At 32.6% G+C, this 24,263-nt stretch overlaps 1 protein-coding gene and 1 pseudogene across 1 annotated transcript; both read right to left on the bottom strand.

Moving 5' to 3' along the window:
* Positions 1-14,907: 14,907 nt before the first annotated feature.
* LOC128176943 (uncharacterized) lies at positions 14,908-15,966 on the bottom strand (annotated as a pseudogene).
* A 3,099-nt stretch (positions 15,967-19,065) lies between these two features.
* On the bottom strand, positions 19,066-22,492 carry LOC128175257 (proton-coupled folate transporter-like). Its single transcript, XM_052840759.1, has 4 exons — positions 21,350-22,492; positions 21,089-21,172; positions 19,753-19,909; positions 19,066-19,491 (listed from the first exon to the last, which is right to left on the bottom strand). Exons 1-4 carry the CDS (start codon positions 22,446-22,448, stop codon positions 19,431-19,433), a joined length of 1,401 nt encoding a protein of 466 aa, XP_052696719.1. The 5' UTR covers positions 22,449-22,492; the 3' UTR covers positions 19,066-19,430.
* Between the last annotated feature and the right edge of the window lie 1,771 nt (positions 22,493-24,263).

Consider the following 24,263-nt stretch of genomic DNA (forward strand, 5'->3'; position numbering starts at 1 on the left):
GGTAAAAGAAAAATGTGTATTTAATAATGTGTCATAAAATGAAGAATAACACTGTATTGCAGGTTAATATCGCGGGTGGAAAAGATTTCTTTGTCCTTTATTTGCAGTAAAATATGAGTTTTTGAATTCGTTGATTTTTTTTTATTTTTAATGGAGTTTGGAGTTTAAAGAGTTCGAATGGAATTCGTTCTGGCGTTCAAATTTTGCGTAAGATGTACGTTTAGTTTATAAGTATTAATTCAGTAGTTGATAGTAAGTATATCATGCTATATCATGATTTGTTCTTGACAAGCTGCTTGTCAGATTGAAGACTTCAGAATTGCTTCAGAGTATAGGTGTGTTTGATGTTAAGATTGTTCTGGAATGCCTTTCTACACTACTGAACGCAAATGCAAAAATAAATAAATTATTGTTTTGTTATTTGTTGTTAATTTAAGTGTGTCCAAATGAAATTATACTGTCGTCAAATCAACTGTAAACATATTTGCCATGGGTAACTGATTACCTTATTTTGAATCTGAACCCAATAATTTGATGTAATACTGACCCTAACACACTTTTTGTTTTGTCTTTTCTTTAATGATCATGTTAGGAATATAATTAATGTATTTCTTAAGCATCGTTCAACCAATTAAGATAAGAATAACGTAATTTACACAGCAAACTTAACAATGCATGTTCCTGATATTGTATCACACTTCAACCGCCTGAAATTTTGGTACAGTAATAATGTTCTATAATTAGGTTCATTAAGGTCATAACATGTAAGGTCATGCTATAATATAGATTTGATATAAACATCTACGCATATCTAAGTCAATGGAAAACCGATTCATGAAACGGTGTTTTACTCATATATATTAAACTGATAAAGCTGACATGAATTCATAATTCATAATAACAACTTGCAACTAGATTCAAGTGAAACACAAATCAGGCGGTTATAATTCGAGGTTCCTTCAACCCCAAAATCATGTTTACGTTGGGCCAAGGTTGTGTAATAGTTAATCCGTTTGCGTTGGGCACAGAGCGGTTGGGGTTGTTTATTTCTAAATTCATGAATTATAGTTTTTAGTAATATGTTTGAAAAAAAATGAAATAAAAGAAACAACAACCAATTTGGTGTATTTGTTAGAGAAAAAGACAAGCTATCCGAATCTGAAATATCTGGCATATTAATCTGCCTTACTTTTTGTGTATATCGAATACGGTTTTCGTTGATACAGTAAGTATTTCTTATTATATTGTTTACATGGACACTACATCAAACATAGTAAAAAAACTTTAATAATACGAATTAATTTTTTTGTCACTTCTACAAAAACATTCCGTTTTTGGAAGTCCATTTTGTTACTGTCTTATCTACTAGAGTGTATGGTTTGCTATAATATGCACCGCAATATGGCATTGGAAAAAACTCTATGATCGAGAATTTTTTAAGTATTAAGTATGTCCCTGGATTTCAGTCAGTTTAGTTTCGTCTTTTATTGGATAATCAGTACATGGCGCCACCTATGACCCCACTGCACATATTACATATATTCTCCACAACGGCAATGCAACCAACCACAGCACCTGTTAATGTATTGACTTATAAATTTAATCATAATCTTTACTGTTTGTTTTTACACCGTTTTGTTTTATATATCCATCTTGAAGTATCTAAATGAAATTTATTTTGTGTTTTCTTCGAAGAATTATTCACACATATCTAAAGTGGCCAAACCCGGAAGTATTTGCAGTTCTGGCCTTGTACCTTAAATGTCATATGAAACGATATTCTGACCATAATGGCTTATATACGGGAATGAGTTCATAAGTGCCTATTTAATATGACTGACAATGTTTTTTGGATATTTTATGCAAAATATCAGCGCCACGGTCGATCAAAATTTCTCAATCGGGAAAAGGATCATCGACATACGCGGCTTACCTCCCGTACTTATGACGTCAGTAAGACCCAATTGCCTTAGAAAGCTCTGTGGTGGATACAAATATCCATATCAATGTGCAGTATATTAAAAGTAAAAAGGTATTATTTTATATAAAAACTTATAAATCATACAGTAATCAACAACGGCAGTATATTTTCTCTCAAGAAATTAAATCGTATGCGGTTTTTTTTTCATTTGACAGCGTTTGCTTATTCAGTTCGGAGACTCGAGAATGAGTGATTTTCGTTATGGAACTACATGCAAATACATGTATATGCATCTATGTATGCTTTGTTTCAATTAGTTTTAACGAAATTGTCACATCCAAGGATAAACCCATCGTTTTTACCCATTTGCACGTTCATGCAACTCATTATGATTTTGTGCTAAACAGCTTACTAGGCAACATGCTGCCCCATTCGCTTCACTGTCAATTCTTTTGTTTTCGTTTTTAAGTTGACAAATATGTAACCATTCAATTTAATTTCTTTTAGTCGAAGAGCCTCACACGTGTTGATTTTGAAACTTGTACTATAATACATGTAGTATGTGCGGTGTTTTGATTTTACAACGTGTATAATTATACATGTGCGGTGTTTACTCGCGGATACATGTACCTTCTATCTCCCTTTATTCAAAATTTGTTGATTCTCTACACATTGATTCACATTAATTTCAATCAAGCAACCGATTTATTCTACCGGTATATTTCTAATCCTTATGCCATATTTCCGCGATCTGATTTTATAAAACGTTAAAACACGTGTACACAAAGTATTGACTAAAGATGTTGCTACATGTGGGTTTAGTCCACTAATGCATTTTCCATAGGCGGTAATGTTAACGTTAGGGTTCATAGCTCCGGCCCTAATTTTCGTTCAGCAACGAGGGACCTCTTGAATGAAAGCTCATCAAATTGTCTCTTTCCTGTTAAAATTTCGTGGTTTGAAGTCAGATTCGTTTTCCGGCAAAATCCGTCTGTATTGAAAAACTCTGAAAATGAAAGTAAAAGTAGGGAATTTCTCAGTTTTGGAAAGGGTGTACATCAAACAATTTCATTTCTTTTCTTCAAATGATAATTCAATTTTGACACTTGTTTTTAAAATTGCAAATCCTCTTTTCTGACATGTGTCAAGCATTCTGATTTAAAATGTCCCAATAAATGTATATACACTCTGCATGTACAGGGACTATTTTGCTTAAAGGCACTACTTTGTTGTCCTACCGACTCTAAAAATAGTTAGAGGAATATACCCATATCCGTATGTCTGAAATTTATAAGCCGGATTAATTAGAATTTATCAATAGATCTAATTCTAAAATAAGATTTAAGAATATCATAGCGGTATTTTACAGCCGCTTTTAAATAAAAACAATACACAATGCCTCTGGCTCAAACAATTTCATTTGCCTGCCTTATACTTTCTTATGTGACGAAATAAATAACATGTAAATGAATTAAAATGCTTTAATTCTCTTTAAGTAAAGCTCAATTTTATTATATGTATCGAAGAAGAAAAGTGTGTTTCTGTTTTAAATTTTTTAGGACAATTTATTAATGGTGGAGCATTTTCTTTTGTTAATTTATTACTGCAGTACGGGATATTCATCATGATATTGACACTCTGATATTTTTATTTATCAACGACCAATTAAAACAAAACCATCTGTACAACGAAATCAGATGATCTCATCTGAAAGGAAACACACGTTCATATATGCAAACAAAGCTAAAATTAAATCGATAAACTACTGTAAAATTACACTAGTTCTAATTGTTTACATCGGAGGGTCTGTGTGACGTCATAAATCCACAAAATCAAGAACGATAAGCGGGGAACATTTTTTTCCTGGTGCTGAGTTTTCACGGTAATTTCTCAGTAATGCAAAGGCAGAAAAATCTTACTACACGTATTTTAACATTCGCTTATACAAAGCTTTGTATTTATGAAAGAAAATCATAGTGTTAAAAATCGTTTCATATGACCTTTAAGCGAATTGAGTAACATGCACTGAAAAAGGTAATTTCTCTCATTAAATACCATAGACATGGTGATTATGTTCAATATGGTTATTACTAATCTAGTCTTTACTCAATGTACTTAAAAATTGGAATACAATTTAGTTTTTGATAAATTAATGATTCAGAGGAGGTTTATATTGCATTGCTCTTTTTAAACTCGTTGTTGTTCGAATTTACAACTTTGCTATATCGAGTACTATTGGCAATATACCTGCATGAAGCAGTCTATACCTTTCTCCAAGGACAGTCCGATCGTTTTATCTACAGACTTTAAAAAAAAAACAATGGTAAGAAAACCCCACTTTAGTTGATAAAAAGATAATTATTGTACTTTTAGCAGCAATAGAGATGGCAAATTTGATAAGTAGTATTATGTAAGATATGATACTAGTACTAGGAAAATTATTGAATCTTTAAATCTTAAGACCGGAAGAGACGACATAAATTATGCGTAATTTAGATGTTCATTACGGAATGGACTTAAGGTAGTCCATCCTTAACTAAGGCGAATTCAACTTTGACTGATCTATACTACATTAAATACATATTTTAAAGTTATTATGGGGCTGACATTAACCAAACTCAGGAGTATGTATGTAGTCAATTAAATGAACTTTTTGCACTTAAAACTTTTTTAAAGAATTGTCTGCCCTTTGGGAAACTTTTTAAAAATTGTTTTCAAAAATTTGTATGGTAAATTATGAATTATTTTAGCATATTCGAAGAAAGGGAAAGCTTTTGCCACGAGAAATGTGAGCAAATTACTTGTACTAGAAACATATAGTTAAAAATGCCTTTTTTCCAAAGACATCAATGCTAACTTTAACATATGATAAATTTGTTAATATTCAAGTTTTTTTTTAATTTCAAAGTGAATCTTTATCATTAAATAAACCTCTTAAAATCACACTTAGATTTAAGTGATCAAACTTTCAATTTATTAGTTATGAAACATGATAGTTATAGATGGACTACCTTAAGGAAGTTAAACTTTTAAAACATGGCATCATATGAAAACCGCGCCCTTATCTTACTTGATCATCATCTGAACTACCGGTAGGCCCGGAGTCCACAAAAGTTTTCTTCTGTCTGTTTGATCATTTCTAGTATCGTCATAATATATTTCAAAGATGTTCGAGGTTATTCGCTGTGATGCTTAACACTGACATTTTTCGTGAAGCCTGATTTCTACCTTTACAATAACCCAATCTTTCCACATGTTAATAATAATGGCATCACAATGCCAAAAATTGATTTGATTGATATCAATGGACTCATTCTAATTAATCCTTTAAATGCTTGCTTCCAACTGCAATGGCTGAAAATATATCTTTCATATTTTTAAAACAGTTTCCTTACTTTACTTTACGCAAGTTCTAAATTCCGCGATTCCGCTGTTTTAAACAACTCGTGAAAATATAAAATAACGATCAATAAATTGTTGTTTTTATTTCCAATAGCTCAAAACTCTCTTTAAACAAGAGGCCCATGGGCCACATCGCTCACCTGAGAACATTAGGTATAATAAAATCAGCTTAATGGAGTCATGATACAACCTATCTGGACAATGTACAATAATACATGTAGATCCTGTATAAATAAAATCCATCCCCCCTGGATATTCTTATTTTTTATTTTTATAATCATCAGTCCCTTTTCTAAAAGGATGATTTTATAGTCATTTCACATGTTGAGTACTGCAGTTCTAAAAAGATCCTTAACAATTGTTTATATATGGGATATAAACCTACATCAAACTCTGAACCTTCTTGTGAGGCCGAACAATTGTCCTGTGGCCAAAGTCTTAACAATTCTAAAGAATCATCTGGTTGATTGGTTTCGTAGAAGAAGACTTTAAAAGATTTACTCTACATATTCCTATGTAAAACTTTGACCCCCTCCCCATCCATTGTGGCCCCACCCTACTCCCGGGGGTGTCATTATTTTCACAACTTTGAATCTACACTACCTGAGAATGCTTCCACACAAGTTTCAGCTTTCCTGGCTGTTTGTTTCTGAGAAGAAGTTTTTTTAAAGATTTATTCTTTATATTCCTATGTTAAACTTCGACCCCCTCCGTATTGTGGCCCCTCCCAAACCCCCGGGGTCATGATTTTCACAACTTTGAATCTACTCTACCTGAGGATGCTTCCACACAAGTTTCGGCTTTTCTGGCTGATTAGTTTCTGAGAAGAAGATTTTTAAAGATTTACTCTATATATTCCTATGTTAAACTTTGATTCCTCATTGTGGCTCTACCCTACCCCTGGAGATCATGATTTTCACAACTTTAAATCTACACTACCTGAGGGTACTTCCACACAAGTTTCAGCTTTCCTGGTTGATTAGTTTTTGAGAAGATTTTTAAAGATTTACTCTTTATATTCCTATGTTAAACTTTAACACCCCCCATCCAATGTCGCCTAACCCAACCCCCAGGGATCATGATTTTCACAACATTGAATCTACACTACCTGAGAATGCTTCCACACAAGTTTTAGCTTTCCTAGCAGTTTGTTATTGAGAAGAAGATTTTTAAAGATTTACTTTATATATTCCCATGTAAAACTTTGACCCCCCCATTGATGCCCCACTCTAACCCTGGGGGTCATGCTTTTCACACCTTTAAATCTACTGTACCTGAGGATGCTTCCACACAGGTTTCGGCTTTTCTGGCTGATTAGTTTCTGAGAAAAAGATTTTTAAAGATTTACTCTATATATTCCTATGATGAACTTTGATTCCCCCAATCCATTGTGGCCCCACCCTACCCCCAGGAATAATAATTTTCACAACATTGAATCTACACTACCTGATGATACTTCCACACAAGTTTCGGCTTTCCTGGCTGATTGGTTTCTGAGAAAAAGATTTTTAAAGATTGACTTTATATATTCTTTTGTAAAACTTCCATCCCCCATTGTGGCCCCACCCTACCCTCAGGGATAATGATTTTCACAACTTTGATGGCTTAATGGTTCTTGAGAAGATTTTTGAAAATTACTCCAAAATTTTCTTTAATTTCTAATTATATCCCCTTGAAGAAGGATGTGGCCCTTAATTTTTACAACTTTGAATCCCCTTTGCTTAAGGATGATTTGTGTCAAATTGAAATTGGCCCAATAGTTCTTGAGAAGATGATGAAAATGTGAAAAGTTTACGGACAGACGGACGGACGGACAGACGGACGACAGACAAAATGTGATCAGAAAAACTCACTTGAGCTTTCAGCTCAGGTGAGCTAAAAAGGCGAGATTTTAAAATTTCGGGGGTTGCTTCTCGCAATGTTTTGCGAATATAATTTTTTAGCGTTTAGCAAAGAATTTACAGTACGTAATTTTATGGCATATTGTTTAATGAGTCCTAAAGATATTAGATATATAGGCGTTGGAACCGGGGGGGGGGGGGGGGGGAGGGAGGCTTAGCCCCCCCCCCCCACTTTGTTTGCTAAGTTATACCTAACTATTAGGCACATATCAGTTTAGAGGGTTCAGCCCCCCCCCTCACTTTTTTTCTCAGGAAACATAATTGTTCCGTAATGTACGTATGAAAGATTGAGAAGTTGGAGTCAAAGGCATACCCCTCCCCCCCCCCCCCTCCCCACAGATTAGGAATTTAGATATTTTTGAAAAAAAAGGAAATTTGGTAGGAAAGATTTTTTCTGATTGGAACTATAGCTATAGTTTCTCCGAGATGGCGGTCAAGGTACATAATTTTGTAAAGTGTTGATTGGTGAAGATCTACAAGTGATGCATGCATTTTCCAAAATATGCTCGTAAGTATATCAAGAGCTTCTAGTATACATGTTAAGTAAAACTGTGTGGATGGTTGGTAAAGAAAAATGGAGACTCTTACCGGTTATAATGAAGTGAGAGATATTAACCCTAATTGTGTAAAATAACGGTTGTTACAAGGTTTTTATTTACCAATATACCAATTTGCATAAACTGATCCTCCAAGTTTGTTATATTTTTCTAAAAGTTCTTCTAGAAATCAATAAAACGAAAATAAAATTGTAGAAAGTAACATCTAGTCAAAGGCATGTTTATAATTCTGTCATTCGGTCGATTAATTATTATAACTTTTGGAATGTGTTCTTTTGCAAAATACTTTACAGAATAGCTTGAAAGAGACGAACAACCCAGCCTTGAATTCTTGTAAAAAACATTAATCAGACAGTTCATCATCTCTATCATCTATCATTTTTAAAAATTCATATGAGGGGAGGGGGGAAGGGGTCATAAAGCTGGTTGGTAAACAACTATACACATTTGATCTTAAATATGATTCTTTTCAAATGCCACTGAATTGCATTATTCAAATAATGCTATATGAATTCTTGGCTGGTAAACTTTCCCTGAAGTTTCGTTAATTTTACACTAAGCACTGTTCGTTATCACCACATTCATGCAAAAAGCCTGGTTAATGACGTTGAATTGTGATTGTACAAGATTAACGGTGTCTGTTGAGCGATATTTTTTCTTGATACAATTCAGAAACCTCTTTGTCACCTTCATTGTCTTCTCAAGTGTGATTACTATTTATTTAGTGTAACATACCAAACATTACACACTGTATGTAGATACATATCTTGTAATCACTTGCAACACGCGAATTTTGAATAGCTGTTTAAATATGCTGCAAAAGGGCATTAGATTTACATACATGAGCTGTGGAGCCCGAGAACCTTCATGACGTTTATAAAACCTCCCCTGTTTGATAGTACAATTCTTATGAAACAAGTTCATCATTACCGTAACAAGTTGATTTTTAATGTATTTTTTAAAACAATAACCATGTTAAAGAAACATGTAGAGTGAAAACATATTTTCATCATATTACAACGCTTTAATTTTCAAATATTTACAACAGAAGAATACCAGACAAGACCACAAATCCAGAAAATATGAAAAAAAACCGTTCCTCGCTTGAGAGCCTCCGTTTCCGAGTGGATGGCGCTACCTATAACCCCGCTGTACAGATTACATATATTCTCCACAACGGCAATGTAACCAAACACTCATAAGTTCATAAACTTATAAATTTAATAATAAAGTTTACTTTTGTTTTTACAGCGCTCAGTCTATATAAACCCCTCTTGAAATATTCTGATGAAAATTATTTTGTATTTTCTTGGAAGAATCATTCAGACACATCTACAGTAACTAAATTCGGAAGCATTTGTAGTTCCGGTTTTGTCTCTTTTAACCGGATTGAGTAATATGCAGCGAAGAAAGTAATTTCACTCAATAAATTCCATAGGCATAGTGTATATGTCCAATGTATCTATTAATAATCTTGTCTTTACTAAATGCATATAAAAATTAGAATACAATTTTATTTTTGCGAAATTGATGAACAAGCAAAAATTAATGAGGGGTTTGTGTACCATTGTTCTCTTTAAAACTAAAACTCGTCGTTTTCCGAATTTACAATTGTGCTATTTCTAGTACCATTGGTAGTTTACCTGCATGAAGAACTCTAGACTATTCTTAAAGCAAAGCCCGATCGTTTTATATAAAGATCTAAACAAAAATCTAAACAAAACACACTGGTACACTGTAAGATAACCTCACTTGAGTTGATAGCGATATAAATATTGGACTTTCAACAACAATAACGACGACAAAATTGATTGTTAATTTTCTGTGAGATGGGATATAAATACAATGAAAATTATTGCATTTTTAATTTCTTGAGACCGGAAGTGACGACAAAAATTATGTAAATTTTAGATGTATGACTTAAGGATGTTAAAACTTTTAACACATGACATAATATGAAAACCACACCCTAATCTTATTTGATCATTGTCTGATCTACTGGTACGTTTGGAGTCCACAATAGTTTTCTCCTGTCTGTTTGATCTAATCTAGTATCGTCATAATAAATATAAAAGATTTTCAAGGTTATTCGCTGTTATGCTAAACCCCAAAAAATATAATGAAGCTTGTGAAAGAAGTGCAATTAAAATAGTTGAAAGGGATATTTTCCAAGATAATTTCATTGAGTTATTATCATCTTTCACTCGGAAAAATTCTCAGGAACGAAAACAGATTCCTTACAGAAATTTATAATGGGGAATGTTTACATATTTTCTCCATTTGGAATACACTCGGACTGCATCGCGCAATTTGTCAACGTTATCATCCGGGCTTGCTGCAAATCTACGTAGACATCACATTTTTTAGCATTGTATTGAAACCTGATAATCTAACAGGGACGTTTTGACTAAGAAATCTTGAAAAATTTTCATTCTTTTGAATGAACATCGTTTGAACCCTGAGATATTTATTAATATCAAGCAATTTAGCCAACTATAAATCCAGAATATCTTGGGACAGAGTATAATACACGCGCTCATCATTTTACAAGATTACGCAAAAGCACGCACTAAGAAAACTTGCAGCGTTGAAAACAACAAAATAGTAGATATTATAAAGAAATAAATTTTAAAGAATAATAATTTAAAATATAATATAATTTTTTTTAAAATAAATAATTAAAAACATTACTCTAAATAAAAAGTAATACATGTAAACAGATATTATTCACCCTAATTTCAATTTCAGACTTTCCAACTCATTTACATATGGTCTTTCTACAACAGGTCGTCTGTAGCGAGTTTCTTTTGTTCTCTCCCTCCCTTTACTTGTACACCAGTTGTAAACAGCCAAAACCAGTAAGCTGTTTAAATTAACAAGATTGCTTATGTGACCAATTGTCACCAATTACACACATTTTTTAGATTTAAAAAAGAAAGAATGTTAACTTTTTTTTCATTCGTTGGAGGTAAAATGTACGCAGCAGATAACTTGAACGCTGTCACTGAACACAGGCACCTGAATTTTGATCAATCAGTCGCTCAAATAGCCAAATATAAAAAAATGCTACCTCCTCTACAGTATATATATAAATACACAAGGTGTATTTATATCAATATACATGTATTTTGTATCTATAAATGAATACACCTTGTGTATTTATATATAGAGGAGGTAGAATTACACAAGGTATATTTATATATAGAGGAGGTAGAATTTTTGTATATTTGGCTTATTGAACGACTGATTGATAAAAAGTCAGGTGTCTGTGCACCGAGTGACAGGCATAACGCGTGGAGTACTCAACACCCTGCTGATTTTAATTAAAATGAAACTTAAATCTAAGTTTAGGACCGTTTTCAATCCATTATTTTTAATAATGGACACCTGTAGCTAACTTTTTGGATTGTTTTTTCAAAAAAGTCAAAAATTGATTATTTATATATAGCAAAGAATTACATAACAAAATTGTTTGAATCAGAATTAACCCCTTCTCTCTCTCTCTCTCTCTCTCTCTCTCTCTCTCTCTCTCTCTCTCTCTCTCTCTCTCTCTCTCTCTCTCTCATAGTAGAAAATAAAATATCAGTATACATTATAAATTTTAAAATCACAATTAAAATGTTTTAGCCTTGTGTGAACATCTATCATTAAATTTTTGGACATGTTTACGAAAGTTTCATCTTTATAATCGAAGGACTGACATATATACATTTACCGAATTTTTTATATACGTGGATGTTATTAAACAAAATAACTAACAACGCATATTTATGGTATGATTTGCGTAATTTAATTAATCAGGTATCCATAAAAAGCGCGCATAATGTTAGACTTATCTGTGTAGCGATAATCCCCGTCCTTCGCAGTGTATTTTAAAATTGCAATGTGTGATAAAATGAAGAATCAAATGCACTGTTGCAGGATGATATCGCGGGTGGAAAATATTTCTTTGTCCTTAATTTGCAGTAAAATACGATTTTTTGAATTCGTTGATTTTAAAACACTTTTTCACCAATGTTTATATAATTTATTTCGGTTGAACATTAGGTGAATTAGAATATTATTACTACCAGTAGTAGTTGGAGGTGGACTTCGAATGTTATTCTTTCTGGCGTTCAAATTTTGCACGAGATGTTTTTTGTAAGTGTTGATTCAGTACTTGGTAGTAGACTTATAAGTTGTATAATGATTTGCTTTTGACAAACTGCTTGTCAGATTGAAAATTCAGCATTGTTTAAGAATTTAGGTACGTTTGATGTTAAGATTGTACTTGAATGCTTTTTCACACTACAATGAACGCACAAGCAGAAATAAATTAAGAGATCAAATATAATTTTGTTATCTGTTGTTATTATAGTGTGTAAGCCCAAAAAAAATTATACTTTCATCAAATCATTTGTCATTGTTAGTTGTGTGATTTTGAATCTGAACCCAATAATTTGATGAAATACTGATCCTAATACACTTTTTGTTTTGTCTTCTCTTTATTGATCATGTGATGAATATACACATGTAATTTATGTATTTATTTTCGACCACTTAAGATAAAAAATAAAGTAATCTAAACAACAAACTTAACAATGGTGTTCATGATAGTGTATCACACCTCTACCGCCTAAAATGTTGGCACAGTAATAATGTTCTATAATTAAGGTCATGTAAAGTGATGTTATAATTTAAATTTTATATAAACATATACGCATATCAATTAATTGGAAAATTATTTATGAAACGGTCTTTTACTCCTATATATTAAACTGATAAAGCTGGCATGAATCCAATAAAATATTCTCGATTGCTTGTAACTGCTACAGGAGTATATGTAATACCCGTCGTAAGTAATGGTTGGTTGCTTTTCAATTGAACCTCCTTTAACCCAAAAGTTATGCTTACGATTAGCCATGGTTGGGTAATAATTAAACCGTTTTCGTTGATCACAAAACGCTGGCCCAATTTTAGACTGACGTTTGGAGGTTGCTTCTAAATGCATGAACTTGGGTAAAATCCACTAATGCATTTTCCATAGGCGGTAATGTTGACGTTAGGGCTCATAGCTCCGGCACTAATTTTCGTACATCTACAAGGGACCTGTTGAATAAAAGCTCATCAAATTGTCTCTTTCCTGTTAGAATTTCGTGGTTTAAAATCAGATTGGTTTTCCGGCAAATGCGTCTGTATTGAAAAACTCTAAAAATAAAAGTAAAAGTAGGGAATTTCACAGTTTTGGAAAGGGTGTACATCAAACAATTTCAATTCTTCTCTTCAAATGATAATTCAATTTCGACACTTGTTTTTAAAATTGCAAATCCTCTTTTCTGACTTGTGTCAAGCATTTTGATTTAAAATACCGCAATAAATTTATATACACTCTGCAAGTATAGGAACTATTTTGCTTAAAGGCACTACTTTGTTGTCCTACCGATTCTAAAAATAGTTAGAGGGATATACCCACTTTAGTTTTTAGTAATATGTTTGAAAAATAAATAAATAAAAGAAACAGCAACCAATAGGGTAATACTATATTTGTTGGAAAAAAAACTCCAAGCTATCCGATTTCACATTATCAAGCTCCCTTGCTTTTGGTGCATATCAAACACGCGTCTCGTTCATACAGTGTGCAGATATTTGTATTATATTGTTTACACTGACACAACATCCAAAATAGTAAATGAGCTATATTACCACGAACTTTATAATTTTTAGTTTCTACAAAAACACTCCGTTTCGGAAAGTCTATGTTGATACTGTCTTATCTACTAGAGTGTATAGTTTGTTACAATACGAAGGTCAATAAAAAAAAATACGAAGACAATGTTGCTGTCTATCATATATTTTTAATTGAAATAATAACTAACAGATTAATGAATGCCATGACACTTTTTTTATTGGTATGCGAAGTTTCATTCCATTTAAGGTGGTATAACACATCATCACGAAATGGCTGACCGCTGATCGAAACGACATTTCGATTTTATCGACTGCAACATGTAACTTACTACATAGCCGAGTGGATAAAGTGTCGGACTTGTGATTTGTACATCCCCAGTTCGAATCCTGCAGGGGCTTTTGTTGTTACTTACTGAAATGATTATTTTAGATATTCATTTTTTATCCCCAAACTGCAATTTTTTCGCTTATTTGACATATGTACAGTTTATTTATCTTTTTATCTTTTATTATCAAATAATGTCCTGTTAATTTGAGTGACTTTGAATGAAAATGTGTTTTTGTTATCCGATTTTAAATGTGCAGATAAATTTTAACATATGGTTTGCACCATTGAGCACTTTCACACTTGGCGTCGGCTTTTCCCCCGAGTTAAATCCATATTGCTTTTATATTTCGATGCACCGTCATATCAGCGACATTAACTGTTTAGTCAATTTTAAAGAGGACTATCTGTCTTTATAAACTGAATTCTATTCAACAAAACAATATATCTCGTCATTATTTGGTATATCAAATGCAAGACAATACTTAATTTTATGTTTTATTATTATTTGGTTATAAGTCCAATTTGTAGAAATATTATTTTCCCCATTTTATGGTTTATTATTGACATAACACAAGTCTTGACCCTGCGCCGTGACCTCATTTTTGCTGGATTGAATTTTAAATAGGTCTTATAAGTAAAAAAATAAATTTAAATTGTTTGATTTTTACAATTTCAAACTATTGCTAAATTATGTATACTACCAAATTTAGTAGTAATCTGAAGTGAAGTGAAATAACTATGGCAACAGTCAGAGTTCGACACTAACGGTAGCCCGCTGGTCCGGGACAACTGAGACTTGTGGCCGGGCTACCAAACAAATCATAATACCATACTAGGACTCAAAGCAATGTGTTAATATTTTTAAAAATGTAATATACAAATTCCAAACATTTGCTACCGAGATTTTGAGTCATCGTTGCGAGATAACTCGGTCTCTCTATAATATTATGTGTTTGTTCGACGTTGTTTTGGTCCGACTAATCAAAATCTTGATTATCAAAGTGTGTGAAACGTCAGTAAATTAACAGAGAATACAAGCGGTGCACCGACGTAGACAATTGATCTATGAAAAATATGGCATTGTCTGGCGGATCAAGAATATCACCGATGTCTCTGGAATGAAGCATATTATCATGATTGCAATTCCAGCACAGCCATACGACACAACCATTGAGAACTCATAACCAATTTCAGTGACAATATATCCAGACACGAATGCCCCAAGGGAAAATATTATTCCGAATACAAAGCATAACGCAGCTATCAGGAAGGATCTTGATTTTCCTGCGGATGTTATATCTGCAATAATGGCCATCGAGATGGCGATTTCGATCACCCAACCTCCGCATATTCCGTCTATCAAAGCGAACGGGGCAAATAAGTAGATATTCCATTCAAAAACAATAGCCAAAGTCATTAAAAATTGTCTAGTTAACACACCAATGGCCCCGAGGAAGAGAAATGGTTTTCTTTCCATTGAATCACTCAGAGAAGACAACAACAAGCTGGAGAAGAGAAGTGGTAATCCTTCTGCAAGGCTGATATAAACTCCCCATCTAGACACTACTTCTTGCACAGTTTGCTCGTCCTGGTAAGCTTGTGATGATGTGTAAGTATCACAAAAAGATCCTTCTCTAGCGTTCTCGATAGATCTGTTCGGTAAAAGTTGATTCTAAAATGTGCTATATCCATACTCATTTATTGTGTATAAACCATTTACATAGGCTGTAAATAAAAAGAAATTAAAAGCACAAACAGGAATACAACTTGGAAATAATTCTGCTGAGTTTCATCGCTACCTTTCATTGTGAAACATAAGGTGGTTCGATTACAGGTGTTGGTTGTATATTGTTCTAGTTTGTGGTGTGTGGAAAATTTATACCCTGTTAGAGGTATTCAATCTTTTATCAGAAGTCACATGACTAATGATATCCATACACGATGACAGTATTGTTTTAGACGTGTTCACAGTATATTCAATGGCAGATCCAAATCGTTCATTAGAAAAAATTAAAGTGAACAATCCATGGTAAAGAAATCAATAAAAAAAAAACGTCGTATATTGACATCTTATTTGCAGTTAAAATGGTACTTGGAACTAGATTATTCGGCTTTTACGGTTTGCGCATTTAGAAAATAAGAGTATTATGTACAATGTAGCAGTTTAATATTACCTTTTTTAATTGCCATTGTGACAAATTCCTATAAGACTTTGTTTTTGTTTTTGTGATATATTTGACGGTTTGCATCTATATATTTTATCGATGCTTAAAAACCACGAAAACGAAGAATTAAAAAATGTATATTTCACGGGGTTTCTTCAATGCAATACAGTCTTGTGGCGCAAGACGAGTAGCTAAGACGTCAAAAGGATTTGGTGGTTTCTGCTATGTTTTCTGAGGAGAAAAGGTATAGAGCATGACTTTCTAAAGAAATACAGCCTACTCCGGATATATTGAAATTTAGGGGACCATTCAAATTATTTCAATATATCCATAATTCAATATAACCGAAAACGACTGACATGAAGCCGCCATTTTGTAAAAGTTCAATCCCGATCTTAAATAAAGAAGAACAAACCCGAACAAATTAATTTGATCATCGTTTATATAATGGATACATGTATTAAACAGGGCATAATAGTCTTTAAAAGTTGTTCTGGAATCATTCCGGAATTGTTTATTATGTTCAGTTATAATCCGGATTTATATAACCGGTTCAGGGTTTAAAGTAGTACCTCCGCTCCACGAGCGCCATGCTCAAATTCTCGGAACCACGTTCCTTCAGTTTTTGGGTGACATAGAGACCCAACAGTGTATGTATTTATATAAAACATATAGAGTTATGAACAGTATATTTCTTTCTGATGCACTTTGACTTGTATAAAATTCCATTAAGGTATATTTTACTATTTGAATGGGCTATGTGTACTTCGTGCAGTAAACAAACATGTTCTTCATATCTACGATATGTATTGGAGCTTTTACTAGATTTAATGTCAGTTAATTTACATGAAGTTCAGTGCATACTTATTTACTTTCATGCTTACGGGTTTTTATATATTGTGACAATAAAATGAATAGAGTTAAATGGATAGACCTTTTTACATATGTGTAACTGTCTCCCCAACCTATATTATGTAATGACAAGTTCATGCAATTGTTTTGTTTATATTGTAGTATCAACAGTTTATTCCTAGTGAATAAATGATGTTTACTAGCTGTCTGTGACTCATTTCTGAACACGGGACAGCATAAAAGTTTAATTGAGAAAGTAAAAGACAATCTTCCACCTCATTATAATTCCGTGATCGCATTCTTTTGCGTTTTGGGGAATAATCACCGGACTCAAATGCTTCAATCACTGCTGACTGCTGCACGTAAATAATTGTCAGTGTACTTGGGTTAATCCCAAAATCCTTAGCTATTTCAGATTTAAGCTTTGCTTTCATCTAATAGCTATAACTAGTTCGTATTTAGTGTCCATAGGTAAGTTTTTCTTTTTTGTGGGGTTTCCATTTAAATTACGTCTAACCTCAGTACATCCGTGTGTACGTGGAAAATAAGAATGCAACAGTGAATAAATTGTAAAAGCAGTATAAAACACATAAGGTGAAAACTTACCAATTCAAACCTTTCGATATCAACAGGTCAGTCAGGCATAATTACTGTCACCAACCGCCAAGAAGCACTTCAATATAACCGTTATAAAAACAACTCATTATCATCTCTAGAGACCAATCAGTAGCTTCAATATAAGCAATATTTCAAAATATCCGATTTCATTGTAACCGTTATTTTAATGTAAAGAAAATAAGAAGCTAAAACTAGGGACTTCTATTTATTTCAAAATAAGCGTAATTTCAAAATAAGCGACTTTAATATAAGTGGAGTAACCTATATATTTATTAAAATAAATAATGAAAAGGTGGAAAAGAAACTAAAGAGACAAAAATCAATAGCGACCCTTTTCTGCATTAAAAACAAAATTAACGAAAACGAAAAAAAAAATAAACAAGGAAGCAACACAGTTGTTTTACTCTACAGGATTGGACTGATTTACGAATTTCTAACAAAATGCAAAGAATCTTAAAATAATGTCACAGACCTTTGGTGACTACCTTAACTTATTTGTTTGTCCGTTTCTGTTATTATCATATTTCCAAAAATATCAGTATTTGGTTACAACCGACCTTTACTTGATTTTATCTCACCTATGACATTACATTTTGATAACCCCGAACTTAAAATAATGGAACAAACCGTAGGCTGAAGGCATGCAACGGTTATATAACCTTTTTTCTTTTGGGATATGTACTTACTTTTTCTTGAAAGGTTATAGTTTTATATAATGAAGTTGGTTGAAGGACCTTATAAAATTGCTGATATCTCGACTAATCGCGATTTATTAGTTTTCGACCGGTTTCATGGTATGACAATATACATATCCGTATCTTTGTTACACGTCAAAATCTAAGTGCACTCAATTGTTAAAAAACCCACCAAACCGCTGTATTGATCGATACTTATTCTATATTCATGTTTGTATTGAATTGTTGATTTGAATGTCCAAAACATACGTATTTTTTTTTCATATAGAAAGAAGGTATTCAAGAATATAAAATGCTTTTGCTATTTGCTGTGTCAAAAGGTAACTAAAAGTAATGTACATTCTATGAATTTGTTTGGTGGAAAAATAATAACCAACACGTCTTTGTGTTTTTAAATTCAATTTTATATTGTTTAAATTATTAAAAGAATATATCGGTTTCAACACACTTATCAAACATATATACATTTCCAACGTTTTGATATTTTCACAACATGTAATTTGGAAATGTATTAGTACGTCTCTTATAAAGTACTTTTCCGTTTTGAAAATTGAAGGCAATCTGGTTTGTGGTGAATTAAATCTGTTTCAATGTCGGATTCCATTCGGATTTCCTCTTACTAAATATATCTAGTTTTTTGGAGTCCAAATCGTCAGTAAGTTTATTTAGACTCGTTACTGATTAATAAATGGGATCTAAACACACAATTTGTGACAAAAGGCTAGTTTTAAAACACGTTTGTAATATTAACACCTCAGGCATTGTGTTTGTCATGTTGGTGTGTGTTGTGAGGGTTGGGGGGGGGGAGGTAAATCTATCCGATATCTAAATTCTTGATCAGAAAAAAATGATTATCTGTGAAACCTAAATTAGGGGGAGGGGGCAGGTTTTTACATACATTTAGGAATATATAAAGAAAAATCTTTTAAACTATTTGGAGAGAAAAAATCAAATTATTCTCAAAAACTTACAGTTATAATAGATGGTTCTCCTTGTATACAAGCATCATAACATATTGTTGATACTCAATTGTTTCAACTGTGGCCCCATTTCAATTCGTTGGGCCCCACAAGGAGTTTAATTTTTTGATGTTGTTTTATATGTTTATATAAACTACAATGCTCAATATGTGATATCTTATAATGATTATAAAATTACAAAAGAATATCTGGAGAATTTTTTTTGTACAGCATCTATTCTACTACATTGTCTGGATATTTTGTATGACTCCATTAAGCTGATATTTTAATTGCTAATGTTCCTCAGATAAACAGTCGACAATAGACCATGGGCCTCTTGTTGTTTTATCTTTTACGGCTCTTGTTTATTCTACAGCTATATAATCTTTTCTGTTGTGGTTCTTTTTATCATTCTTTATGAAAGCCCTAAAAGAGAGAAAGAGAATATAATTATTTTATAGCTAATTGTTTAGGGTAAATGTAAATAATTTCTTATACATATCAAATACAGAGGATAAAGGAATTCATCGAAATATAGGATGAACAACAAAACTACATAACAACAGAAATGTTGATCCTCATTGAAGTGATTTTTCATAAAATTGCTTGATCGTAAAAATTAATCTCCTATAAATTGCGAAATAAAGCAATTGCAAGTTAATGTTGGTTTTCAGTATTAGTACTTACAACAGAAGAAAAGCTGACAAGACCAAAAATCCAGTTAATACAAAAAAGGCTGTCCCCCGGTAGAGAGCCACAGTTTCCGAGTAGATGGCGCCGCCTATGACACTACTTGACAGGTTACATATGTTCTCCCCGACAGCGATACTTCCAAAAAGGACACCTGTAAAAAGACAGCAGTGCTTACAAAAAGAACACATGTAAAAAGACAGCGATACTACACTACTAAAAAGAACACATGTAAAAGGACAGCGATACTAATAAAATTAACACCTGTAAAATTACAGCGATACTTAAAAAAAGGACACATGTAAAAGACAGCAATACCACCAAAAAGGACACCTATAAAAAGACAGCGATACTTCTAAACAAGAGACCTGTAAAATGACAGCAATACGACCAAAAAGGACACCACAGCGATCCCACCAAAAAGGACATCTATAACAAGACAGCGATACTTCTAAAAAGAACACCTGTACAAAGACAGCGATCCGGTCAAAATGACACCTGTAAGAAGACAGCGATACTTCCCTATAAAAGGAATGCAGTACTAACCAAAAAACCCCACATGTAAACCAATAGCATAATTACCCAAAAATACATCTGTAAAAAAAGTACCCTGTAAAAAGACAAAATGTACTTCGTTAAAAGACAAAAAGTACACAGTAAGAATACAGCAGTACTGACAAAAAGAACACCTGTAAAAGGACAACAATTAATACCCAAAAATAACAAATGTAAAAGACGAAAATATCTGACCATGTTTAGCATCAACTTCAGTTTGATAATGTTTTTTTTATTTTTAGATCTTTGTAAGTGCTACAAACTTGGTACACTGGATGCAAATGCTCGGAATTGATTTGATAAACCGCTGTCATTACAGAAAATATTAAAAAAAAATTCACACTGATAATTTCCAAGGGGCATGCTGTGTAACAGTGTTGGTCTAAATGTTATTTCGAATACAATATAAAATAAAGAATTAAACGAATTGCTACTTAAAAATAGAAAAGCTTAATTTACATAAATATTTTGGGTGCTTTTATGAAAGTTATAAATATATACTTGAAAAAAGTTCTTCTTTATTATTATATAGATATTCTTAAATGTATACCAATTGTATGTCGCGTTTTTAATTTGCGTCAGTCACTTTTTGAGAATTTAAAAGTTTCTTATAAAAAACATTACAGGATATAATTTCTACGTATTCAATATTTTGTGATTGAGATCGAAGAGATAAAAAAATAGCGAAAATTAAACATCCGCAAAAATTACTGGATAAACGGTATTTTTGTTTTTCTTTTTAATTTTGTACAAATAATTTCTGAAAAGAGTACAGAACCTTGCTTGTCTTGAGGTGTCATCTTAGACATAATGGCGCGAAGAATTGGAGGAACACACGATACAAAACATCCAACAGCAACAGCTGAAACAAACGATAGTATATATATCACAGATTTATCCTTCAAACATTAGTGGTTCTTTTAACAATTTGTCTTTAAGTCTTGCAATTGTGTCTTGAGTTGTATTGTGTCAAACAGAGCACCGCCATATCATTTACCTAAAAAATAATGCTATAGAATTGTTAAACGTTATACTCTACCTATATAGAGAAACGTTTCCGTTTGTGCTACTCCAAACAGTAGGAACATAGCCGTGCATGAAAGAATACCAATCAGAGCTATGAGTTCGTCCATCAGACATCTCTGCATTGGCCTCATTCCTAGTATAACAACAAGTTTAGAAAGACTTGTTTTTATGGTCTCAAATATGCTTATTTCCTTTGGACTAAAACAAAATGGAGAGTTAAGCAAATAGAACACTTCAAATGCAAATGCGCCGAATTTCGCACCCATTATGAAATAAAAAGCTAATATTGCAGTTAAATATCTGAATCTTGTGGAACTCGGAGAGGAGGGATCATCTTTTGTGTAAAATTGAATCATGTCTTTTAAATTGCCAATAAAGCTAAATTTCGATTTCAATCTTTGTGTTTTGGATACCGTCTCTGGAATAAAGCATATCATCATAATTGCAAGTCCAGCACTGCCACACGACATAGCCATTGAGTACTCATAGCCAATTTCAGTGACAATATATCCAGACACAAATGTCCCAACGGAATAACCAATTCCTGAAACAACGCCTAAAACAGTCATCAGGAAGGACCTGTGTTTTCCTGCATTCGTAATATCAGCAACAATGGCAAAAGCGATCGCATTTTCGGTAATCCAACTTCCGCTTGCTCCTTCAATCAAAGTTAAAGGAGCAAACAAGTAGATATTCCATTCCATTACCATAGCTAGAGTCATTAAAAGCTGCTTGGTAAACAAACCAATGGCTACGATGAACAGAAACGGTTTTCTTCCCAAAGAATCACTCAGAGACGAAAACAACAAGCTCGAGAAGACAAGTGGTACTCCTTGTGCCAAGTTGATGTAAACTCCCCATCTCGCCACCACTTGTTGCACAACCTGTTCGTCTTTGTAAGCTTGTGAGGATGTGTTGGTTTCACAAAGAGATTCTTCACTACTGCTTGCATTAGATATGTTTGAAAACAGTTGTTTCTGAAATGTTTTATGACCATATTCATAAGCCGTGTAAATAGAGTGGACATCTGATTCAAATAAAAAGAAAATAGAAGCACAAACAGGAATGAAAACTCGGATGTAGCTCTCGCGAATTTCATCTTGTCTTTTCATCGTGGACTAAAACGTAACTGGAAAACAGGTGACAATAAGTTGGTCACGAGATATGTTGGACAAAAACATTTACCCAATCAGGTGTCCTCTTATCGTAAATAGCGGGACAAAAAGGCGAGATAAGAACAAGAATATTTTATACAAACTAATTTGTCTAATTTAGATACGAATAATTTTGAAAGAATTTTTACCATGACACACAGTGTTTAGACAGCAAAAAAAAAAAAAAATTAATTTTGTGTGCAAAAAATTGTGCATGCCTTTTTATGTGTTGAACCCTTTAAGTATAATATGAATATGAATTTTCGAAATCAATCCCTTTAATTTATGGAACAAGTCATTCTAAAATGAAATAAAATCAAAATAAAAATCATTTTAAACTAAATATTCTAAGACTTATAAAACATTGACGAGAGTGAACTATGTCAAGTGTTAGTTTTAGTACGAATAATCATGCTGAAAATGCGAGGATATAATTTGAATCAAAATATTTATAACACAGGGCAAATCAAAAGCAGCACGATTTTAAAGTAGAGATCTTTTTAATTATAAAAGCACATAATTAAATAATAATATAGACACTATAGGTAAAAGAAAAATGTGTATTCAATAATGTGTCATAAAATAAAGAATAACACTGTATTGCAGGTTACTATCGCGGGTGGAAAAGATTTCTTTGTCCTTTATTTGCAGTAAAAAATGATTTTTTGAATTCGTTGATTTTTTGATTTTTTTTTAATGTTTATAAAATCATTTCATTTCGGTTGAACCTAGCTGAATTAGAATATTTTTCTCTTTTGTAAAAGCACCACTAGTAGTTAGAGGTGGAGTTAAAAGAGTTCGAATGGTATTCGTTCTGGCGTTCAAATTTTGCGTAAGATGTATGTTTAGAATAGAAGTATTAATTCTGTAGTTATAAGTAAGTATATCATGCTATATCATGATTTGTTTTGACAAGCTGCATGTCAGATTGAAGATTTCAGAATTGCTTAAGAGTATAGGTGTGTTTGATGTTAAGATTGTACTGGAATGCCTCTCTACACTACTGAACGCAAATGCAAAAATAAATAAATTATTGTTTTGTTATCTGTTGTTTATTTAAGTGTGTCCAAATAAAATTATACTGTCGTCAAATCAACTGTAAACATATTTGCCATGGGTAGCTGGTTTTCTTATTTTAAATCTGAACCCAATAATTTGATGTAATACTGACCCTAACACACTTTTTGTTTTGTCTTTCCTTTAATGATCATGTTAGGAATATTATTAATGTATTTTGTTTAGCATCATTCAACCACTTAAGATAAGAATGACGTAATTTACACAACAAACTTAACAATGCATGTTCCTGATATTGTATCACACTTCAACCGCCTGAAATTTTGGTTCAGTAATAATGTTCTATAATTAAGGTCATTTAGGTCATAACATGTAAGGTCATGTTATAATATAGATTTGATATAAACATCTACGCATATCCAAGTAAATGGAAAAACGATTCATGAAACGGTCTTTTTCTCATATATATCAAACTGATAAAGCTGACATGAATTCATAATTGAAAACGAAAAACTTGCAACTAATTTCAAGTGAAAACAACTTTTGTCGAAACCAGAAGATAAAGACGACAAAATCTTATTTTATACCATTTGTTTAAGTGGTGTTGTTTCGGACGGAAGGGAAATACAGTGAATGTTGAGCTAATTCCCTATAGTAATAGCCCGATGCGGAAAATACCCCAACAGTACAAATCTGGCGGTTATACATGTAATTCGAGGTTCCTTCTACCAAAAAATCATGTTTATGTTGGGCCAA

The sequence above is a fragment of the Crassostrea angulata genome, chromosome 3 (assembly GCF_025612915.1).
Source record: "Crassostrea angulata isolate pt1a10 chromosome 3, ASM2561291v2, whole genome shotgun sequence".
Taxonomy (NCBI): domain Eukaryota; kingdom Metazoa; phylum Mollusca; class Bivalvia; order Ostreida; family Ostreidae; genus Magallana; species Magallana angulata.